General features: G+C 41.5%; 1 protein-coding gene across 2 annotated transcripts in view; it reads left to right on the plus strand.

Annotated features, from left to right (window-relative positions):
- papss1 (3'-phosphoadenosine 5'-phosphosulfate synthase 1) overlaps positions 1-25,198 on the plus strand; it is an 84,339-nt gene that overhangs the window by 48,093 nt on the left and 11,048 nt on the right. For both annotated transcript variants that reach the window (XM_060926460.1, XM_060926459.1), the window contains 4 exons: positions 4,205-4,410; positions 15,046-15,181; positions 16,372-16,640; positions 19,377-19,606. In XM_060926460.1, the coding sequence (XP_060782443.1) occupies positions 4,205-4,410; positions 15,046-15,181; positions 16,372-16,640; positions 19,377-19,606 (841 nt within the window). The remainder of the gene's footprint in view (positions 1-4,204; positions 4,411-15,045; positions 15,182-16,371; positions 16,641-19,376; positions 19,607-25,198) is intronic.

The following is a 25,198-nucleotide window of genomic DNA, read 5'->3' on the forward strand; positions in this document are numbered from 1 at the left end:
CCCTTATTAAAAGACTTAATGCAATCTCTCCCTGTGTCAACCCCTGATCAAAATATTGCCTTATTAGGTGATCGATTATTCCAGACATTCTAATGACCAAAGTTGCGTCTATACAGAATGAGAAATAGCCCCAAAGTCAGCATATCACAAGTCTCTTGGCGCACCTGAATGAACCATTTCTCAGCTGTTTACTCGATCATGAAATAATTTTGTTTTCTCGAGATCACGGAATAATTTTGTTTTCTCGAGATCTCGAAATAACGGCTTTGTTTTCTCGAGATCCTGAATTAATTATGTCGTTATCTCGGGATAACAAGGTGAATAAAAAAAAATTATTATATGAAGGGCCTCTCTCAGCTTCCATAGAATAATTAAATGAGCGTCTATAGCTTTTCTATACCTTGACACGACAGCAAGGTGGCACTTTCTACAAAAAAACAAAACACAAGTCAATTTGTGCAATCATCGATAGGTTTTTAAGAAGTCCGCCTAAGCGGAAATTATTTTGTTGGATGTTTTGTATGAAGTTTTTACTTATCAAATTTGAAAAAAATAAAAATGCTCTGTTTCTCAAAATCCAGTGAATGTGGATGGAATAAAAGTTATTCCACTTAATCTCGTTGTACATGGCTTATAGCCAACTCGGTGCTATGCGCCTCATCTACTGTCATCTTATGTACGACTTGATTTTGTGGAATAACTGTTAAATATTCAACAGTTAGTTCTGGTCCACTCGGTGTTCCAAGAGTGTCTATATTTCCTATTACCACACTGGGACATTTCAGTGTGTGCATCACTCCACTCGTCTGTGTTCGCCATGCGAAATTGCACTTCCTAGTTTGAATCAGTTACTACAGTAGTGCTAGCAGCATCAGTACTTTTCAGGAATATAAGTTTTGCCTTAAAATGTGAAAGGAACACGGACGCTGATCTTGCCAGAAGCACCTTGCTGACATGCTATAAAGCAAGTGTGACTTCTTTGAAATCTTATTAGCGAAGTAAAAATACATTTGGTTTAGATTTGGATTGAATTTTTTGAGATTTAATTAGCTTTGCCATAGCAAGATTTTTATGTACATACATTAAGGCTGGGAAACCACTAAAGCTTGCGCCAATTACAGTGGCCCCGTTGTACCGAATCTGCATGTCTTTGAACTGCGGGGGGAAACCGGAGCACCCAGAGGAAACCCACGCAGACATGGGGAGAATATGCAAACTCCACACAGGAAGGCCCCTGTCGGCCATGAGGTTCAAACCCAGAACCTTCTTGCTGTGAGGCGACGGTGATGAGCACTACACCACCGTGCTGCCGCACATGCATTTGGCCATGTTCTTTCAGAAATATCACTTAATTGATATTCATTTTTTGTCTACAACAAACCTACAGCCTTTACCTACACCGTTCTTTATATAAAACTCTCTAATAGCAAATTTTGTCTTCCAGCAAACTGAACCTACAATATCCATCCGTCAATTATCTGTAGCCGCTTATCCTGTGCAGGGTCACGGGCAAGCTGGAGCCTATCCCAGCTGACTATGGGCGAGAGGCGGGGTACACCCTGGACAAGTTACCAGGTCATCACAGGGCTGACACACAGAGAGACACAACCATTCACACCTACGGTCAGTTTAGAGCCTCTGCATGTCTTTGGACTGTGGGGGAAACCAGAGCACCTGGAGGAAACCCACACAGATACGGGGAGAACATGCAAACTCCACACAGTGGAGTTTGAACCCAGAACCTTCTTGCTGTGAGGCGACAGTGCGAACCACTACACCACCATGCCGCCCTGAACCTACAATATTTTGCTGCAAATTCAGACTAGGAAGACTTTCAGACCCTGATAATGAATTTTTTTTTGACTAAAGCACAGCACTAGAGGGTGCTGTTGATAAGCAGTATACACACAGTAGGCTCATATTCGCTCACGGGTTATGCGGCATGGTCAGAGCTGAGGGAAGTGAGCAACTTGAACACACACAAATTGCATTTAACGCAGTATAAAAGTGAATTAGGACTGGAAACTCAAGTCTCGCATTCTTTCCTTCCCTTCAGGCCCGAGTCACATCGATCTGTTGCATCCGGAGCTTCGTGAAGGTTCTTGAACTTATTCGAGCCGGGATAAAAGGAACATTGTGTGTATGTGCGTGTGTGTTGATTTGATTTTCCATTATGGATACAGCAGATATACTGAGGAGCTTTTAGGAGTAATCTGCTTCTTTCGTTTCTAAAGCTGTGTAATTACAACAATTCCCTACATTGAGTTTGAGTTTCCAAAAAAGAGTCAATTTAATTTTATTGCTCCAAGAACATTGACTTTTTGATGTGCGTTGTGTTGCCAAGTGTTCCAGCACGCACCGCTAATACAGACACGAAGGTACCTTTTGGATATAAATTTCTTTCCTGATGGTCATTATCTTTTTTTTTTTTTTAAAAAGTCATCTGTATATTTGAGTAGCCAATATGGCAAAGCAATCATCTCACAATCATTATTGATGATCTCGATTCTCTAGAGCACACACCACCTACGGAGCCACAGGATGAAACAATGTACGAACATGAATGTTTTAACATCCTGTTGATTTGCTTCTTATTCAAGTAACAGTCCAGTTTAGTCATTGATACCGAAGTGCTAATAATCCAGGATTCTCTTCGGAAAGTGTTTTGTAAGTAAATAATTAATTATTGTGATCGTCTTGCAGTCTCGTGTTGCCCATACCTACATATTATTCTTTTTGATCCCAGGCTTTGTGATTTCTTCTCACTTTTTTGTATGATGGCTCAAAGAAAACTTGGTCCTCTTCTCCTACTTTTTTCATCACACTATCAACAGCTGACGACATTATTTTCCTGCTTATTTATTGATTGCTTTTCCTGCTTTATAAAACCTCCAGCTTCATATGATTTGATTGTGCTTTGCTTGGTATTTATGATTTCAGCCTGCTTCCTGATGGTGTGTGTGTGTTGCTTGGCCATTGCCAGGATGCTCAGAGGCTTTTGTCTTATTGGAACCAGCTGCTTTAGCTACTTTGTGACGCAGAGGGCAGCTTTGCTGATGATCCTAAGGTCCAATTAAAAAAAAAAAAAGTCCCCAGCTCATGTTGATTTCATTCCAAGTGTAGAAGTTGATGAATCAGCCAGAATACTAGCATTGCAGGCCTTCACATAAGCTAATATAGCCTTCACATTCAATCCTCAAATAAAGATATTCTCCCATATATCCGTAACCATATCTACAGTACCTTTTTGCTTTTTTAATCCCCCGCTGGCTGAAAGACCCAAAGGGGGATTATGTCATGGCGATGTCTGTCCGTCCGTTCGTTCCAGGAAGGGTGCTCACCTTCTGAAATAAACTCCTCTCAATTTTTGGAGGAATTTCACGAAACTTGACAGGATTCTTTATGTCGGTAATACGCATATTGTAATTTTCGTTAAACTGGGTCACTTTTTACCAGAGTTACAGCCCTTGATTAACAAAATTATAATTTGACAATTTCATGAGTGTGTTTTCTTTCTGACATCAACTCCTCTCAGTTTTTGGACGAATTTCTCGAAGCTTGGTAAAAGGCCTTGTTATATGACCAGTAATACGCATATTGTGATTTAATTTTGTTTGTGAAAATTTTACCAGAGTTTTGACCGTTGATTAAATAACTTGTACTTTGACAATTTCATGAGTGTACGTTCTTCTGAAATCAACTCCTCTCACAATTTGTGGAGGAATTTCACCAAACTTGGCAAAAGGCTTTGTTATATGACAGTTATACGCAGATTTAAATTTCTTTTAATTTGGGCAAATTTTTACCAGAGTTATGCCCTTGACTATTAACAAACTTGTACTTTGGCAATTTCATCAAGGTGTGCTTGCTTTCTGAAATCAACTTCCCTCACAATCTTTGTCCCCTGCCGTCCATCCCGGGAAGGGTACTCACCTTCTGAAATCATCTCCTCTCACAATTTTTGGAGGAATTTCACGAAACTTAACAGGATTCTTTATGTCGGTAATACGCATATTGCAATTGCGTTCAATTCAGTCACATTTCCCCAGAGTTATGGCCTCGTTGCCAGCGGGGGATATTGTGCTCTCAGAAGATTTTTTTTTTTTTTTTTTAAACTCTGAGCTTTTTCACTGAAGCGCCGGAGCTTGCTGTGTGCTGCTGATCTATGAGGCTAGTGCTTGACCTTTACCCTCTTTTTCCACAGGAGGAGTTATTAACTTGTCTGTGCCGGTGGTCCTGCCTGTCTCAAGCACAGACAAGGAGCGTCTAGACGGCTGCACTGCGTTGGCGCTGGTCTATAGTGGGCGGCGCGTGGCCATCCTGCGCAACCCCGAGTTCTATGAGCATCGCAAGGAGGAGCGCTGTGCCCGCCAGTGGGGCACCACCTGCAAGGACCACCCCTATATCAAGGTCAGGAAAGTTCACACTGTACATATCCAAGAACAGTGGGTCAGTCAGGGCATATGCTGTAATGGTGGGTAGAGTAACTCTACCTCATGAGCTAATGAAAATTACATATCAGAATCAACATCAGTGTGAAGGCATGGATAAGGGAGTAAACCTATACACACACGTACAGTGGTAAATTGTACAGATGATAGCAGGGCTCCATACTTAAGAAAATATGGTAACCCTTCGAGTTGATTTTTCATGGACACACAGGGATCCCAGCCGTGTCCGTCCGTCCATCCATGCCCCTTGCGATTCTGGTTGGCTGTTTGATTTTGACAGGAACTAGAAGCGTGAGCGCTCCTACATAACTTATTTTTGTCTACAGATAATTTCATGTTTATCGGGTTTTTCCACTGAGGAGAACTCAAATAGCGCAACAAAATAATAATCATTTTTACAAACTTTAATACAAACTTTAAAAAGATGTCAGAACAAGTTAACCAAGGAGAGAAAAATGAAGTCAAAACCGGGAAGAGAGAGAGAGTTTTGACAGAGGAAGAAAAGGAAAAAGACATGAAAGAGCGAGAGAAAGGCAAAGAAATCTTTCACAAGAAAAGGGACAAGCTGAAAGAGAAAATGTGTCAAAAATGAATTAATAGAAATAGAGTTATAGGAATTTAATTCTAAATCGTGATGTTGATTTTTGAAATCACTGTGAAATCCTTCGGGACCTGACAAGTTGACCTGAATCCAGTCAGTGTTTTCATGAATCGTGTATCTTTTTTTGTTTTCAAAACATTTTGCTATAAATCCCTAAAGCACACTGTAGTTTATAGTAATAAAAAGAATATACGTGTGAGTTTGGAGAAATTTATCTTCTCGTGATGAAATTGAAACACCTCAAAGTACATCTGTTGCATGTTTGCTTTCATTTGAATGGAAGGCCCGCTATTAGGTAGTACCTAATTTTATATTATTATAATACATAGGGCCAAATTACTCAATTCTGATTGGTCAATCACGGAGGGCTTTTTTTCCTTAACACGGGGCCGTATTTCTGAAATGCTATTGGCTAGTTCGTTGGAATGGGTAAAAAGCCAAACAAGTCCAAAAGCCTGACGAAACAAGAAGATATTCGGTGGAAATTCGGTCCACGTGTCGCCTCGCCTCACCGTGTCATGATGAAAGACGCTTTAGAAACTGATTCAAACGTACAAGGTAGTCTTGCACCCTGATTGGTTCAGAAAACATGAATGACAAATATTGTGAACTTGAATGGCTTCTGAAGTATGAATTTGGCCCTATATATTATAAACAGGTAATCGTATGGTTCCTCATAAAAATAAGGATGAATTTCACTTGTGATTTTGAAATTTTGAAAATTGCCCGAGTTGCAAAGCGACGAAGAGGGAGAAAACAAAGCGAAGCAAAATCACTCGTGAAATTAATCCTTAATTTTGCTCGGGTTCATACGATTACCTATACTATACTGTAGTGGGGTTTGCGGTTTTGTTTTGTTTTTTTGGTAAAATGTACATTTTGGCTACTGGAATAGTGACCCCTGTGGCCCTGTTCGTTTATGGGCAATTCTTCAGCAGAGGGGCCAAAATTATGAAATTATTAAGATTGCCTTAACTTGTCAGCTCGGTGATATTGCTAAAGTATGGAATCCAAGGCAAAATGTACTGAAAACCATATTTTAAAAATCAATCAACCCAATTAGAGCAATGTTGCTTCAGAGAAATCTTGGTTTGAATTTTCAGAAATGAAAAGTTTTTTTGACACAATTCTGTTATTGACTTATTTTTTTCTTTGCTCATAAAAGATCTTGTGTTCAGAGTTAAACACAGCCAATTTTTCTATGCCTTTTTTTTAAGGGTCAAAAGAGACCCCATACAGCGTGAAATTTTTATTTAATACCATTTATCTTGAATACTGCAAATAAAAAAAAAAAAATTGCCACATTTTGCTGTGAATGTAATTCTGTTACCGAAAAGCTACCTATATGCAATTTGGCAATTGGTCAATCGTGTGGCTGCTGATGCAGGTCAGGAGCTTCAGTTAATATCTCATCTCTAGCCGCTTTATCCTGTTCTACAGGGTCGCAGGCAAGCTGGAGCCTATCCCAGCTGACTACAGGCAAAAGCTTCAGTTAATATTCACATAAAAAACAAACCAACAAAAAACATTAGAATGGGGGGAAAAATGTGGGGTGTGTTAAATAAAAACCATGGTATGCCTGTCAGTACTGGATGCTAGCTTGGTGCTGGCTTACCAGGCTGTCAAGGGGTTAGAGCCAGCATACCTCCAGAGTCTGATCCGCTCGCTCAAGACTGCTGTCTATCCTGGTTCCCCGTTGTTGGAATGACCTTCCCATTGAGGTCAGAACCCCTGACTTCCTGACCACCTTCAAGCGCAGACTGAAGACTCAGCCTCTTCAGGCTGAACCTCTCCCCTTCTTCCCTGCCTGCTGTGTAACTGTGTTTTGGTCTAGACCAACCCAGGCTTGGGGTTAACTGTTTGAGTTCTCCATTTAGTTGTACTTTTATATGGTTGGTTTGTTTCCTTGGCTGTTTGCTGAGTATTGATACCTCAACAGAATATTACACTAAGTATTATTGTCACTTTTTCAGTTGACATTAGAATGTTCTTGTCCAGAAGTTCAACACTTTGTGTACCTAACTTTTGCACTCGTATGTCACTCTGAATAAGAGCATCTGTGAAATGCTATGTAATATAATATAATGGATGGGCTAGTTTGAGTGTTTCCTGGTGGTTTCCTGGGATTTGAAGTCTCTGAAGTTTATACAGAATGATGAAGGAAAAAAAAATCCCGTGACTTGCAGTTCTGTAGGTGAAAACGCTTTCAGGATGCATGGTCAGAGGAGAATGGCAATAACCGTTGAATATATAGTTTATGGAGTTAAATAACACAAATGCCCAGATAACTACTCTTTACAAACATGGTACCTAGTGGTTAGCGTGTCTGCCTCTCGATCAGGAGATAGCGAGTTCTACTCACGGGTGGGTCATACCAAAGACCATCATAAAAATGGTGCCCACTGCCATCTGGCAAGGCATGCTGCAATACAGATGTGAGTGGGGAGTCAAACTCTCGCGTTTACCAGAGGACTAGCCCCCCCCCGGTAACCCTAGCTATGTAATGGGCAAGAGGCCGAGGGCTACGAAATGGAGGTCAGTGCCGCCAAATGTGCCATGCATGGTGCAGGAAGGACTTCGACAAACATGGTGAGCAGAAAAGCATCTCCGAATGCACTGAAACCTTGAGGTAGATGGGTACAGTGGCAGAAGACCACATCGAGATCATAGTTATGGTGCCCTAGCCTGGATAACAATCTGAAAATTGACCTGTTCAGATCCATCGTAGAGCCCATCCTCCTTTATGAAGCCGAGACCTGGACGCTGATAGTCAAACCACAGCAGCGACTAGATGGAACCTATACTAACTTACTACGTCATGTCTGAAATGTCCACTGGTCCGCTCATGCTACCCTAGAGGAAATTTATCGGGACTTGCCTCCTGTCTCTCTATGACTTCAACAAAGAAGGGTGCTCTTTGCCGGGCACTGCTTCCATGCTCGGGAGGAACTGATTTCTCTCCTCCTGTTGTGGAGCCCGAGTCACTGACCAGTAAGGTCAAGAAAACTCACTTTCCCTGCATCTATATTGAAGGATACTGGGGTCAATTCGAATGGCCTGCCAAACGCAATGGCTGATAGAGAGGTGTGGCAAAGGGTTGTGTGGGGCATCTCGGCCGAAGCCGAATAAGCAGCAGCTATCGGTCAAGAATAGGAAGCTGAAAACTGGAAAAAGGCCAAGCAATGTCTATCCAAGCTTAAACTGTCCAGGAAAGAGTGTTCGGCTAGTGTGTCTGTATGTCTATCTGTGTAGTCAGCACTTTCTCATGTCGGAAAACTTTGCCTCCGAATGTTAGACTTCATGACCTGACTTTCTGCTTTCCTGTTTCTCTGGAACATGACAAGCGATCCCTTTTTTGAGGAGAGAAATAATAGAGGCTGGTTAGTGAACAACTGTTTATAGCTGCTCTAAAGTAAGTGAAAACAGGAACTCTGTTTCGTGGGCTTACCACAACATTAAACGTATATATATAAAGGGACACAAGTACAAAGTATTGTTCTTTTAATAACGCGAAATTGTCGTTAGCAAATTCCTGTGGTTAGGGAGGAATAAACGACCTCAGGGGGAAAATGATCTCTAGGGTGGCAAGAGCAACTCAATTTCCTGGTCATTTGATTATTTTTCCATAAACAGCACATCAAATGTGGTGGTCTTTCACTATTTATTTGTTTAATATTTCTTTAGGAGACTCGTTTTGGTCCGGATGTGATGTTTCGGGACGTGACCCGACTGTTCCAGGGCATCTATGGGAATCACTGTCTTAACTTTGCTCTGTTGTCATATTTACAGTCAGATTTGCTGTCGCCGGTAATGACATGTTTCTGTAAAGATCTTTTTCATTCTGTGAGGAAGCATACCTGCTGTGCCCTCATTCTGAGCTCCTACACTCCTAATCCTCTTATCCCTTACCTTCCTCCATTTCACACATCTGTTTTACTTGGAAATCTTCCTCAGCATTCTATTTACCCAGCATTAAGCCAGATCCCTCACTCCTCCCCTTTCACCCCTCGCACCTTCCTCCTCTAAATATATCTGGGCAATTATTTCCATCTGTGTGCAAAGACAAAGGGCTCAGGTAGATTCGAATGCCTTTGAAGCAAAATAAAGGCGAGCCGGTGGAGAAAAGCAGTCACCCAGACCATAATAGCACCATTTACATGACCAGTATCGGTATCAAACTCGCAAAAATATAATGACTTTTCAGTCCCAGAGCTTTGCTTCGGCATTGTGAGACTGCACTGGAGTGTGCATCGAGGTGATTTAGGGTGGTGGAGAGGAGAGAATGTGGCGCTGCTGAATTTCACTGGCACTGACTGTCTCTCCTCGTGTTTAAATGAAAGTGATGGTTTGTTAATATCTCAAACCTAAATTCGTGCAGATTGTAGTTATAATGTTTGGCTGGGTGTTTAATGATCTGCGGTTGAACTGTATCACGGTTCTGTGGTCTGGCAGAGGAATGTGTACACGCCTTAGTGTTAGACGTGCCTTAGATCTGTTTGACATTTCTGCATGACTGTACCGATGGTTATTGGAACGTGTGTGTATGGGTTGAATTCCCGTGGCTGAAGTGTGTCTGTCATCAGGACCAGGGTTTTGTAACCTGGGTTTAATTGCATGTGGTAAATTCGCTTTTTCCTGTTTATTCTCATTGCTTGTGTGACTGACTTATTCACAGGGAAAGCAGCAGCATGCCTAAGGTTCCACCGAACTGTGCAAAGACATGGGAAACTTCAGCTGGTCACCTGCAAGAGAGACACACACACAGTGTTTAAAGCTACGGTCACACTACAGTTTGCGATGGTTATCGATGAAAAATGAGGAGTTTTGGTGACTATGCGTGGCGATATACGGCCAAGCTAAAAGTTGTGGTCACACAGCAGGCAAACGCTTGACTGTCACGCCTTTGCGCACTCAAGCAGCCACGCTCGCTCACAGGACACGCTGTTATGGGAAATACCTGATGCTGATTTGAGTGCAATCAGCACACGCATATAAGGACACAGGCTTTTGGAAGTATTATCGTTTGTTTTTTGTTTTGTAAATATCATGCCTGCTAAAAAAAACACTCTTCCTGCACTTAGGCCACATCCACACGACAACGGCAACGTGATGTTATTTAAAAAAAATATCGCCTCCAAATGGGCAACGATCAGTAGAAATCAGGTCCATATGGCAACGCAACGCTTGCTGAAAACGATGCAATACACATGCCACACCTCTAGGGGCGCTGTAAGACGGTCCCTTCGGACACACCAGAACAACCCATACGAAAAAGAACAGTAAAGAACTTATAAGAGTTTACCACTGTCTTAATAGTAAATCCTTATAAATATAAATAAATATATATGCCATGTATGATTTACTCCTGAAAGTGGCCCATTTTGCATTTTCCTCATACAAATTTTTTATGAAAATCTAGTATGTATGAAGTGAACATTGTGCATGGTTTTTACAGATAATGTGTATGATGAATTACACTGTCTTTGTATGCTTCATGTAATGTTTGTAGTTTTAAATTATATTTTACAGTTTAAAATGTATATGCCTTTTATATGTAAATCCAACACAAACATATGTGGATTTACATATAAAAGGCATATACATTTTAAACTGTAAAATATAATTTAAAACTACAAACATTACATGAAGCATACAAAGACAGTGTAATTCATCATACACATTATCTGTAAAAACCATGCACAATGTTCACTTCATACATACTAGATTTTCATAAAAAATTTGTATGAGGAAAATGCAAAATGGGCCACTTTCAGGAGTAAATCATACATGGCATATATATTTATTTATAAATCCTTATAAGGATTTATCCTTATATTTATAAGGATTTACTACTAAGACAGTGGTAAACTCTTATAAGTTCTTTACTGTTCTTTTTCGTATGGGAATAGAAGTAAGGACGCATGCGCATAAACTATTATGCGCGAGACTTCATATTAGCCACAAAGTCAGGAAAATCTGTTCGTAAAATTACATTATAATGACCAAATACAATGAAAAGTATTTTTCCAGTCTCACCTGTGAAAGGTAATCCCATGTGATCTCGTTTGGACGGTAAACCTGTTGGTACAGTTAAACGCAGCTAATCTTTATTCTCCGCTTTGACCTTTCCAATATGGCGGCGAGGATGACGTACACGGAAGGCGGCATCTTTAATGGTCCGGAATAAATTGAATACTACACGTTGATGGATTAATTTGCTGTTTCTCACCTGTGAAAGGTAATCCCATGTGATCTCCTTTGGACGGTAAACCTGTTGGTACAGTTAAACGCAGCTAATCTTTATTCTCCGCTTTGACCTTTCCAAAATGGCGATGAGGATGACGTACGCGGAAGGCGGCGTCTTTAATTGTCCGGAATAAATTGAATGATACACGTTGATGGATTAATTTGCTTTTCTACGTCCTTTTTTGAGGAATGTATTGTAGGACTTAAACCATCATCTGAAGAGGTGAGATCGCTCCTTTTTTCACCTTATTTTTGTTGGCGGGATTGACTCTGCCCTAAGGGCTATTCTCTCTCTCACTTTGCACCAGGCATTACACAATAAATATTCACAGTGAAAATATTTTGTAAGCGCGTTTCATGAACCAAGTTATAGGATTTCTTGACAACTCGCATCGCATCGCAATGAGATCATTGGCACTACTGGTGTTAAGAATCAGACCATTTTATAAATGAATATTTTGCTGTAGAGCTGCAGTGTTTGTACAATTGCATGTTTTTGCTTCACTATTACTGTCACTATTCTGCTTCTTGCATTACTACTGTGAACTAACACTGAACATAATAATAATAATAATAATAATATCCAAGCTCCTGTTTCACTCTCACTAGTGCTCTGTAAGGCTTTTTCCTGGTGATATTCGTTACACTTCTACCCGGCGTGAAGCATTCACAGTCATGTGGTTGTGACGTCATCGTAAACAAATCCGTTTTACTCATCCAGACGACTTCACAACGGCAACGTTGCCAGATCTTTCCACTCTGGAACCCGTTCTCAAAAAGATTGCGTTTTGGGCACCCAAAACGCCGGCGCCGTGTGGACGCCAGGCCTAAACGATAAGCAATTGTATCGGAGTCACCTGAATCCGTTGCCGTGTGGACAGGGCCTTAGAGCCGTCTGCTGACGCATGCCTGACAGAATACTTCACAAAGCCTCTGTGAAAACAGCGTCCTTCTGTATATGCGCATGCTGATTGCACTCAAATCAGCATCAGGCATTTCCCATAACGACTGGGTCCCAAGTGTGTGCACAACGTGCTCTGAAGGATCCCCAAATGTAAAGGCATTTTAAGTCTTGGAGAAGGTTGGGCTATATGGAGCCGTTCTGTTGTTGAGGCTCCCATGAGTATTGGGGACATGGATTCAAGACAAATACATCTCAAGAGGCTCAGTGAAGATTCCCCAAGCTTCTGGAAGTATTCCCAAACTCCTCTGCGAGTATCCGCCGCTTAGTTTACCAATGAAATGCATTGAAATTTGGTGGCGATGTTGTGTTGAAATTTCTTCATGAGACAGAGAGACTCCAAAAAACAACTCTTGAAGCTCAGAGAACGTTCGCCATGCATCGCATGATTGGTGGCGATGGTGCCAAGTATTCGCAAACCCATCACGAGCTGTAGTGTGACCCAGGGCCTAAGACGACAGGAGTAGTCAGTTGTCTACCACTCCAGTAAAGGAAAACGCAAAACAATAAAGAGGGCCAAGCAGATCGAGCTTTTGAATGGAGAAGATAGTGTGTTTGCTCAGGAGTAGCCGTACCCACTTCACTATGAAATTTTGGTGGATTCAGTGCATGATCTTGGAAACTTTGAGGCTCAGGGCCAATAATTGCACACATTACCGCTTCCATCCCAACAAAACATATTTCCCTAAGCATGATGTACCTAATCTCAAAAAGGAGGCAACTTTCCTGTTATCCATTTGACATGATTTTATTGCTTATACAAGTTTCTAATTATTAGACCGAAATATGTCAAGTGAACATGATCAATTCAAGTAGTATTAATGAAAACCACTTTATAGTTTAATAATAATTTATTACATTTTATATAGCGCTATATACTGTATGTACACACTAGCGCTTTACAACTTTTTTTAAAAAAATGCAAACAACCAGTATTATACTTCAATTCTAAAATCAGTACAGAATAAAAATAATTTTTTTTTTTTTTCTGTGTTTGATGTTTGAGTGTTTTTTTCCCCCGCCGGTTGTGGTGTAGCTCCGGACCCAGTTTTGGGCGTCGGTTCCCTCCAGGCCTTGGTTTGCTGTGGGTGATGCCTGTGCTCCCAGCTATGGACTGCAGTGAGCTCGTTGCTCATTTTAACATCCTGGTTGTCCAGCACTCTGTGCTTTAATGCTTGGCGTGATGTTCCAAGCGATGTTGCTCGGTGCCGTTGCGGCAGCTGTGCAGGCGGTTTGGGACACATCAGCACTCTGCATGGCGGTGCTTCTGTGCTTGCTTTGTGGATCCATGGCGTAGTGTTTGAGCGATGTTGTTGACGGCGGCTGTGCTGGAGATGTGGGACTTGTTTTCGTGCACCTTTTGGTGGGACTGTGGCCGCTACACCACTGGAATGATATCCTGACCTCTATTTGGTGGCCTTTTTTTTTTTCTTCTGCTTATTATTGTAAAGCGACCTTGGGTTTTGAGAAAGGTGCTATATAAATTTATATTATTATTATTATTATTATTAAACTAGATCGATACGGTCACTAAAGTCACAGTGATTTGTGCTAGCTGTTACAAACCAGGATGTCTGGTCACCGTACCCTATAGATCCGGAATGGTGAGCTAGAGAATGATGCTTAGTGAAGGGAAAAATTCCTGTTCTTCATGGACCATTCTGGTTTGGTGATCCAGATCAGCACCAAAAGTCATAGTAGCATAATACAGCCCAGAGGTATTCATCATGTGAAATTTGGTGATTATTGGTTGAAAACTGAAGGAGAAATGGCGTCCTAAAAAAAAATGTTAGGATCATAATAAAGTAGAAAGATCCTGAGTGAGAGTAACAATTTGCACCAGTGCTGCTAGTGCAAATTAAAAATCATTAAAATCAATAAACAAGTCAGAATCTAAGAAGCATAAGTTGATTTTTAAATAGGAAGGTTTTAAATTGTTTCTTGAAATTGTTAATGTTTACACATTGACTTAAGTCTCTCTGCAAGATATTCCATAACTTGGGACCTGCGTAGGCTAGCGTTCTTCCATCAAATGAACTTCTCTCGATACTCGGAACCATCAGATCATTATCGTTGTCTGCTCTAGTTCTCTTTAGGGGTCTTTGTTATAAGTTTTTCAAGCTATGGTGGAGAAAGGCCATTCAGAGACTTGAATATCATGACCAGGACTTTGTACTGGATCCGCTGATGTATAGGCATTCAGTGGAGTTGTTTCATGACTGGTGTTACGTGCTTATATTTGCCATGTTGTGAAATGAAATGTACAGGCATCTTCAGTACCCTTATGAGGTGCTTTAGTGGACACTCTGGTAAGCTATGAAGGATAATGTCGCAGTTACGTTATGAAATCTTGCAAGGATGTTGGCACTGACAGGAACTGTGACTAAAGCACGTAATAAAATGCAGGTGCGGTAAAATCACCATCTGAACCAGCACTAACGTTGGACCTGGGTTCGATCATCCTCCATTCAGATGAGAGCACAGTGTGATTCCACTCACGGCTCTGAAAATACATGATCGTATTATGTTATTGGCTGTACGAAAACAAATTGTTTTAGGACTTTGCTTGGTCCTAAATGAACCGTGGGCTGCAAAATTGAACTTTTTGTTCCAAGTTTGATGTGGTGTTTTCTCATTTTGTGATGTAATTAGCGATCTATAATCAAATGTCTAGTCTACTCCAGTTATCTTCCATTATATCTGGGCATTTGTATGCAAGTCTTCTGAAAAGGTTATGCTTCTTAGACACTGCTGATAGGCGTGTGTGTGTGTGTGTTTTGGTTCAGATGGTGATGGAGAGTGGTGACTGGCTGGTGGGAGGAGATCTGCAGGTGCTGGACCGAATCTACTGGAACGACGGCCTGGATGCCTACCGCCTCACCCCTGATGAACTCAAACAGAAGTTTAAAGAACTGAACGCAGGTAACAACTGGAGACGTTGACTTGTCATGTTTTACATTTTCTACAGATAATATGTAGAGTTAGAATGTGTAATTCTATAGCTTTGGCTGTTTTTGCTAATTTTTATGGACACGTGTGTGTTTTTTTTTTTTTTTTTTTTAAAGTTGGTTACATGTGGTGATTTGATGGGCTATTGCTCAATTTGAACTGATTTGTCAATTTCAGGAAAAGGACACCACAGGGGAAAAAAAATCTATTGTTTTGAGATGGAAAAAAGGTTCTTAACAATTATTCACTGAAGGCGAGCTGAATATCGGTGAATAATAACGGAGATTAAGTCACCATTTTATTATTTATGATATTCATTTTATTATGAATATTATATTCATATTTACACAGCCTGAGGCGGATAGTTGTTTTAGTATAAATATGCAAGTGATTTATTTTTAAAAAAGAGAGAAAAATTGTATTAAAAATAATTTATTTCAAACTTCTAAAGCGGAAAGCAAATATAACGGTGTGGCGCAGACCTACGTCACTTATCTATGCCGACTCGCATAAAATACTTTGTTTTGAAATCGATAAAATAAACCACAATTCCACTTTACCTTTGAATAGTTTTAGACTAAACTTTGTATCATCTTTAGTGCTTTTAGAAACAACATTTTCTTTCATAATTTTGCCTCACTTACGGTGACTGTGATTGGCCGTCATTTTGCCGAGTCACTTGAGGTGATTGGTCAAAAAACTCAGACTATTTCTCAATCAGTGTGCACAATTTTCTATAATCACTTCTGTATTTGGACTAACATCGTTTCATGCTCTTTATCTGGATTTATTTGTGACTCACAACATTGTAATGACAGTCTCTGCATTTATGTGCACTGCTAACATTAGCTAGTTCTAACAAGATAAGATCCATTTTGGTATTTTCCTAAATTGAAAAACTTGTGTAGTACATCTCATTGTTGGAGCAAAAGATGGAGCTCCTGACTTTCCAACAGTAAACTGTATGTAGAAGAAGGGCCTGTTTTATTAATGATCACTGAAACCATCTTTTTCTCCACCGTCTTGATCAGTTGAAAGTCAAAATTTGAAAGTCAGCTGATTTCCAAATTCACCCAACTCGAATTACAACTTTGCAACTTGTAGCTCAGAAATATGAAGTACACCATTGTAACAGCTTTGCACCACCTCTCTTCCCGCATCAGACGCTGTATTTGCGTTCCAGCTGAGGAACCCAATCCATAACGGTCACGCGTTGCTGATGCAGGACACACGCAGACGCCTGATGGAGCGTGGCTATCGCCGACCTGTGCTGCTGCTGCACCCGCTGGGCGGCTGGACCAAAGATGATGACGTGCCGCTGCCGTGGCGCATGAAGCAACATGCTGCTGTGCTTGAGGAGGGCCTGCTGGACCCCGCCTCCACTGTGGTGGCCATCTTCCCCTCACCCATGATGTATGCCGGGCCCACCGAGGTGAGAAATTTAACACGACAAGCTTAGATTTACTTGCTGCTTGGCTTAATTAATAAACATTAGCGTCTATGGGTGAAGTGTTGCGTTAAGAACGAGGTACTTTCTTTCCTGTATACTGTGCTGATGTTTCTTCCACCTTCAGCATCATCCTGGTTCATCACACGTGATCAGTGGGATTTGATGTATGCTGCTCTGCACGGTCTTTAAACACAACCAGCTTTCCTAGACATGATTCCTCAATGGTCTCATACACACACTTCAGAGAGAGAGACAGACAGACATTCCCCCTGACAGATTGCCACTGATGTCACTGATTGTGTATTTGTTTTTAAGTGTGCTGTCCTTTAATGTCCCCATCCGAATGATTAAGGCTTTATTAGGAGCAGACAGGGATCTGGTGCTCAAACAGCTCAGAGGAAGCAGCCATTATACTCGGCATGAGATACTAGTTATGAGTGAGGGATCCGCCCACTCGTACAACAGCATATCTCGTCCGATACAAAGCAGTCCTGATGGTTTGTCTCTGTTCAGTCTGGCAGGTGCCTGCACATACTGCCCTACATACACAAGTTTCCAGTTTGTATTTCTGGCACTGCTTCTTGCCTTCACTGTTCTTTCTCAAAGCTACTTATGATCTGCTTATGTCTTTTTTTTTTTTTTTCCTCTTTTCGTTTTGAAATGTCCCCTTTAATCAGTAACACAAAAGTGCCACAATTGTTAGCAGGCTTTCGTCTAAACGGGGGAACAGGGGCGCTGCGCCCTCTTACTCTCGGCGTGCGCCCCCTTACCGACTCCGTGAAAACATCCCAGCAACACTACGTGACAATGTGTCTGATCATCAAATACGTTATAATTGCTCCAAAAATATTCCAATCATAGTAGATACACCGCCAGACGGTGCAAAAACAATCCGAAATGGCGTTTTCCAGACTGAGGCGCCATGTTTAGTTGTTTACTTGTCGCGGCTGCTCTCGCGAGATTTGACGTGGGTTACATACAAGGTCAGCTGACTTGTAGCGCGAGATTTCTCGAGACTGAATGACCTTTCACCCACCGGCGTGGGAGCTTTTGACAGAAGTAGTTCGCGAGTTGTTTTTGTTGACACTTGGGCATTTAAAGATGTCATCCCGCGGCACGAAGCGGAAGAAAGCCAAAGACTGTCCGGGGCAGAAGATTAGGCCAAATAAAAAAAATAAAAAAAGTGTGTTTCCAGTAACCCGACCGATCGAGAATTTCCGCGTCGAAATTGCCGACCGTAAAGTTTTTATTACAAATTTCCCTCGATATTTTAGTGTAAGCGGCATTAGTTTGTCATAATTTTTTGTTTCAACGCATTCAAGTTGTGAAAGAAACGATAAAAAGTAAAATGTTTCGCCACTTCTATCAGCCCTCCTCCATAAACTGAGCCGAGCCGCCATTTTGAATCCTCATTCAAGGCTGTAATGCAAATTGCTTCCTTTTCAGTATACAAGTGCACTTCCATGGCAGGGAAAAACACTACATTTTGCCGCCTATGTAGTCCCCTATTTATACAAATAGGAGTCATTCAGGATTCAGCCATGTTTTTGCTCGACCCAAGTTCTACAGTAGGCTAGGCTAGGCCGTCTGCTTTTAATGGAAGTAGCCTAGGACGTTATTTTCACGTTATTTCTTGATAAGGTGTTTTCACGTTATTACATGAAAATATCATGAAATATCGCTTCCGTAGATCATAACTCGAACTCTCGCGATTTTTTTTTTTTATTCGTTTAAAGATTTAAAACACTTATTTTATTATGATGTGTGGTATAAAGGATTCTGTGCCAAAATACTATTTTGTAAGATGTTTACTTGTGTTAATTTTTTTTGAACAAAATTTAAAAAAAAAGAAAAAAAAAAAACCTTTCCTACCTACAGACCTTATTTTAGTATTTCAGGTTACCGGAAACACACTATTTTTTATTTTTTTGGCCTTCTTTCTTTTTCAATGTTGACAGACAATTTGTTACAATTTCCCTCTCAGATAGCCTCAGAATGTCCCATTGGAGCATTTTTCAAAGGCTTTGCACGGCGGGGGGGGGGACAACCGGCACCATCCCCCCCGCTTCGCTCCCTCGCCATGGTGAGCGCCCTCATACTAAATTTTTCTAGAAAAAACCCTGGTTAGTTTAGCTGTAGCATTTATGATTTTTGACTTCTTGCGACAGTGATACAAGCGCCACCTGAAAATGACACTTCTGCATTTTTAGATAAAATTCACCCAGCATATGAAAAGCCAGAATTATTTACTGGAAGGAGAAGCACATGGGATGTGAAAGAGACACATTTCCTTTTAGAAGTGGTTATTTTCTGTCATTTCACAGACCTCGGCCTTGTGAGCCAACACAAACCAAGTGGGAGGAAGTGTGGTCTGTCTGGTGGGTAAAAAAGTGGAGGAGAATTTCTCTCACTGTTTCTTACTGTTGCCTGTCAGACACCTTCAAGAAAAAATTAGCCGTCTCGCCCACCGCTAGGGTTTTTGTGGTTAACCCCCCCCCCCCCCCCCCCCCCAAAAAAAAAAATCTGTCTCTCACACTGTATCTGTGGGTCTCTCTCTCTCTCTCTCTCTCTCTCTCTCTGTGTGTCTGTGTCTTTCTCTCTCTCTGTGTCTTTCTCTCGGTGTCTGTCTCTCTGTGTGCGTTGCCACCTCTGCGTAATGCACCTCTTTCTCAGTTGTAAGATGTTTACTGATGACGTTTCCCTGTACTTTCTCCTCAGGTGCAGTGGCACTGCAGAGCCCGAATGGTAGCCAGTGCCAACTTCTATATCGTAGGCCGTGACCCAGCTGGCATGCCTCACCCAGACACAGGCAAGGACCTGTACGATCCTACTCATGGTGCCAAGGTCCTTACAATGGCCCCTGGGCTCATCTCTCTGGAAATTGTGCCCTTCAGAGTGGCAGCCTACAACAAAGTCAAGAAGGCCATGGACTTTTATGACTCTAAAAAGTAAGATATTTTTTTCCCTTCTTCTTCTTACCGTTCCATTACTTTGTGGTGCTTATCTGGAGCTTTTGAGAGGTCAAAAGACTGTAACAGTAAGTTTAGTAAGTTTTTAGTTTTAATGAATGCTTGGCGTTCTTCAAATGTGCCTTTATTGCAGCTTTACCAATATATAACAACTATAATTGTTGCATTATGCCATCCCCCCCCCCTCCCCCCACGCAGTTTTGGCATTAGACAATTAGACACCATAATGTGTAATGCATCTCATCGTCAGGAGATCGTGAGTTTGTATCCCGATGCCACCACAACCATCTGTTCAGGAGGCAAAGAGTGCATTCTACACTTTCCCTGTCAATCACATGCCTCTTTTCAACCAACAGGGAATGGGTTCTTGAACCGGTTCTGTTCAGAATTCTTTGAACTTTGGTGTCACCTAGTGAACCAACCCATGTTATCACCAGTTTTGAGTGGAGCCATTGTAATTAAGGATGTCATGAATGGAGGGTGTTGCACAATTCGTGCCGGGAGTAAACAGTCGTAGCAAGATGGCAGAGCGCATTGATTACCTGTGAGCTTTTATTCTGTCATTATACATATTTTTGGTCCATTTTTTTCTGAATATGTATCCTTTTCCATTGAGTTCTCTATTGCTGTGCTCTGCTTCTTCTCCAAACTAATGACACGCCTGCTGATGTCATCACGGATCGCACTGAAAAAAACAGCTATGTTTTGGTCCAACTTTTCATGTTCCAAATCAATTTATTTTTGGTTGAAAATGCTCTGAACGGTTAAAAATTTGGTGCATGAACAAGAACCAAATGTTCCCTGTTGGTCGAAAAGGGGTGACAGTGGCTCTAACCAATCCTGGGCATTTGTTAGCTTGAGGAAGTTTGGTAATGCAAAAGAGGGCAGATAGCACTTTTTTCCTGAGTGCATTCAGCATGAGCAGCAGTTTAAAAAGTTGCAATGGGTGGTTTCACGTGTGTTGGAGAAAACTTGTTGGCATTCATTCGTCTTTCCTGGTTGTTAGTTGTCGTTTGATGGAGGAGAGCTAGCTAGTGGGCGGAAACTGGCAAATTGAGAATATGGGGTAAGAAAAAAAGGTTCCTGTTAGAATTTTTCAGTCTTTTTAGACTTGTAATAATCAAAGTACCTCAACTTTGTGACATTGTAATGCAGAGGATCTTGCTAGTTTTGGGCTTCTATTAGTTTTCTACCTTGGGTATTAGCTCCGCCCCAAGCTGAAATGGATCTTCTCAACTCTTGTACGTTTTCCTTTAAAGGCAATCTACAAGGCATGCCCAGTTTGTTGGTGGAAGAGGAAGGTTTGTTACAGTTTTCATTGCAATTGCAGACAAAAGTAGACTTTTAATATGACAACCTGCTCCTTTAAGTCCTCCTCATCATGGCATATGGATGCAATTGTCCACTTTATGCATTTACGCAGTTAGGGATATCATAGGAGCTTTGAGAATCTCTGATCTTCAACCAACCGAAGAAGGGGATCCGTGTGGTTTACTTTGGTGTTCGAAACTGGATCTCACTTTTAATTCCCGGTGTAACTTCCATGTGCGTTTGGCCTTTTCATTTATTTACGGCCAATTGTAGCGCCAAGAATAACAGGAAACCTTCCTCCAGCACTTTGAAGTCCTCTAAGAATCAGAGCTGCCGCTAATTACGGTGCTCTGTACGAGCGCTACGGACGATGACTAACAAATTGTGCCGTGTAATTAATAACGTCCTTCGTTATTAAGCGAAGTGCTTTCTCATGCTAGAAACCATGCCGACTGAGTTGTATCACGGAGGATGTGTGAGAATGACTGCATGAAAACGATGAATGCGCGTTATTTACTGATCAAAGTGTGCCGAAAGATATTTCTGACCATAATTAGTTTGATTTCATATTGGCTCAACTGTTAAAAAAAAATAATAATAAATAATAATGATTAAGCACAGCTCTAATCATCTATCCCATCTGAACATTCTGGAAACACAACAGTCACATGTCTCAACCTACTCAAGCGCTTGGCCTTTGATGCTTTTCATGCACTGCTTGGGAATGTTAGGTCATCCTTCTCAAGTGTTCATGTTCTGACAAGTCATGACATGATGTCCATCCTGGGCTAGCATAAATGCACGTTTCAAACATTTCTCAGTCTTTCAAATACTTAAAGGTCCCATAACATGAAATTTTCACTTTCTGAGGTTTTTTAACGTTAAAATGAGTTCCTCTGACCTTCTTAAGTCACCCCAGTGGCTAGAAATTTCATAATGTGTAAACCAAACTATGCCCAACATTTGAGAATGGCGCGTTGATAAGCTCTTCCCTTTACTACGTCAGCAAGGGAGATGATCCCCACGCCGCCCCTCTGGATTCCCACCCACTGTATGAATTGCCCGCCCAGTTGTAGTGAGGAGACCATAGAGGACACAACATGGCATCACCTAAGCGAGTGAAACATGGAAATTGCGCTGTACATGGATGTGACAACACAGAAAAGAGTCTGTTTTTACTGCCGACGGGAGAGCCCCTGAAGACGCAGTGGCTTAATTTTATTTACTTCAATAATACGCTGTCGAGTCTACCTAAGACGGTGTATGTTTGTCGGAAGCATTTTCCTGATGAATGTTTCCACAACTTGGGACAGTACAGGGCAGGTTTTGCACATCAACTGTCACTGAAGCCTGGGTCCGTACCAAGCATCCCTGCCGCATCAGCCACAAACACCAAACAAGTAAGTGTATAACTGTTAAGTCGTTTTGCCATGTTTTAAAATCGGTGCCACGTTAGCCTTGCAATGGCTACATTAGCTGTGCAGCTAACCGCTTCCTGCAGTTAGCCAGGTACTCTGCGCTACAAAACCAAAAAGCATGCAGCATGCTCTGTTATAATAGCCAATCAAAGCAGTTTTTACAAAGACACCCATGTTCTTTTTTTTTTTTAAGTCACTCGTTCATTTTATTTGTTTGTTTGTTCAGTAAAAACCCAAACATTTGTTGAATTGATTTTATTTCCTCGCGTCGTGCCTTAATGACGTCAGCGCGCGGTATTTTTCCCTTCGCGGTTTGTTCCTTCTCTCTCGCCATAGTAAGACACCCACATCCGCTTGTTCTGACCCACTGGAGGTAGCGTCACAGTGCTGTTAGCCAATCAGAGGTAACACATTTACATGTCATGAATATTAATAAGACCCATCCCCACCCTCTACCCTTCCCCGCCTCCTGCTTCTCATTAGCAAAACGACGCACTGGGAAAAGCGCTGAAATGGGGCTTTCTCCCAGGAGGCTATATCTACGTGCCAAGGGTTCATTTTGAGAAAGGCTGCGGATATAACATCCGGAAACCTCCACGAGCCCGTTTAAAGCATCAACAAACCACCATGCCATGGGCCCTTTAATGTTTCAAAAGGTGGACTTTAGAAACAAGACTCTTAACAAGGACTGTACATTTATCAAGTACAGAGGTGCTAATATTTATGCATTTTACAAAGGAGTTTCAAATTTTAACCTAAAAGTACACTAGTACAAGTTATCACTCAAAAATGAGACAGAAGTGCAGGCGACCCCCGCCCCACAAAAATGTCACCCCTGGAAGCTCCGCCCCTTCCTCCTATCTCACATTAGTAATGTTGAGGCCAGTGCTCTCATCTTGACTCAGTTTTTCCACTTGAAAGATGTGCTGACGTGGCAGCTTCACTTTCTGTCAAGGGAAATGGTAAATGTTTCGAGTCCATTCATGTGAAAATCAAATTTATCAATGTATACAATCTCTGACCAAAAGTATGTGGACACCCGAGCACCACAGCCATGTGTGGGCTTTTCCCCCAAACTGCTGCCACAAACTTGGAAGGATTTGTCTTTGTATATTTTTGGCCATATGGTGTATGTTTGACTTGGCTGTCTTCAGATACATTGGTTAACTAAACATACACCAACATCGAAACTTTTCAGATGAAAAATGGTTACAAACGGCACTTTGTTTTTCGAGAAAAAAGGATTAAACAATAAATTTAAAAAAAAAAAAAAGTCAGCCCTGTGGAACCATTTCACAGTTTCTATGAGGTACATGTAGATAAGCGATTTGAGAAAGGAATATATAAAAATTTAAACCACTGTTTAATGATTTTGGACTCCTTCTTACTACGATGATACAGGAGACACCTGAATACTGTACTTTCCTAGCCTAGTAAACTAGACCCACCTGCCTAGCGGCCAAATATTTTTGCCTACGAGTGGGTCTAGCCTCGCACCATATCAACAAAACACCCCGGGCATCAAATCGTGCCCGCCAATCACAACGCAAGGTTTTTGTTTGGATTCTTTGGGCGGGCTTTTGCAGGAGTGACGACAAGGCTGCGCGACGCTGGAGAAAGCGCAGCAGGAAAGATGGCTACCGCTAGAGAACAGCGCTCGTTTGACTCCGCTTTGGAATCAGTTTTAGAAGAATTAGACTTGGAGTTTTCATTGAAACATGAGCAGGAAGAGGCTCTCCGCTCATTCCTTTTCAAGAAGGACGTTTTCGCTGTTTTGCCGACCGGCTATGGCAAAAGTCTGACCTACCAGCTGGCTCCGCTCGTAGCCAAAAGGATGGGCTAGTTTGTGCAGTACGAAGAATTAATAAACAGCTTTGAAACATTACTTTTTGATTATTTTTTTTATTTTCCAGTTATTTTAAATTTAAGGGAAATTATTTCACCAAACACCACTAAATAAAAATAAAAACTCTCAAAAACAGTTTAAGCAAACCCTTGAAAAACACTTGAAAAAAAATGTGTTTGTTAAGTATGTGGTACAGACTCCAAACTTGTGGTCATTATCTCCAAACTTCTTAATATCTAGAACCTGTTTATTAATTAATGCGCATTTTGAAAAATTATTTATTTCAAGGCCTCCCCCACTGCTTTCTGTCGCTCTGACTACGTCACAGTCACTGTTGCGCTGATTGGTCAGAGCGTTGGCCTATACGCACAGAGACAGTTTGAAAGACAACAGGTTGTTCCTCCCACACCCTTCGGAAATGTCTACGACCGAGACCAGACTAAATATTCACATTTAGTCTGGCTTGCCAGGCTAGTACTTTCCTGTTTTTGTCAGCTAAAGCTTTGGTCAGAACCAGTGTTGTAGTCAAGTCACTAAACCTCGAGTCTGAGTCCAGTCTCAAGTATCCAGTGTTCAAGTCAGTCATTTAAGAAAATTTCGAGTCGAGTCCGAGGACAAGACTCCAACCGCACCATTTGACAGTGGCTGTTGCTGCCTTTATGTGAAACAGTCTTTGTTGCTGTGTTGGACTAACGTTACTGCTCGACTGCCCCATTTTACTTAATAGGCTACAGATAAAAAACTTGTTCATCGCTCAGCAAACCCCGCCCACTATCAACAGGGCAAATAACATGAGAGGGGGTTAACGCTAGCTAGTTCGTCGCTCAGCAAGCAAACCCCGCTATCAACAGAGCAGTGAACATAACGTGTCACTTCCTTCTCTGGGTGTAGTCTTGCCAAATGACGATTGAAGTTCGAGGTCGTCTCCTCGATAGTTCTTCTGCATGTGGAACACATAGCAGTGCATTTTTTTCCCACTGCACGAGAAGTCTGTAT

This window comes from Neoarius graeffei, chromosome 7 (assembly GCF_027579695.1).
Source record: "Neoarius graeffei isolate fNeoGra1 chromosome 7, fNeoGra1.pri, whole genome shotgun sequence".
Taxonomy (NCBI): Eukaryota; Metazoa; Chordata; class Actinopteri; order Siluriformes; family Ariidae; genus Neoarius; species Neoarius graeffei.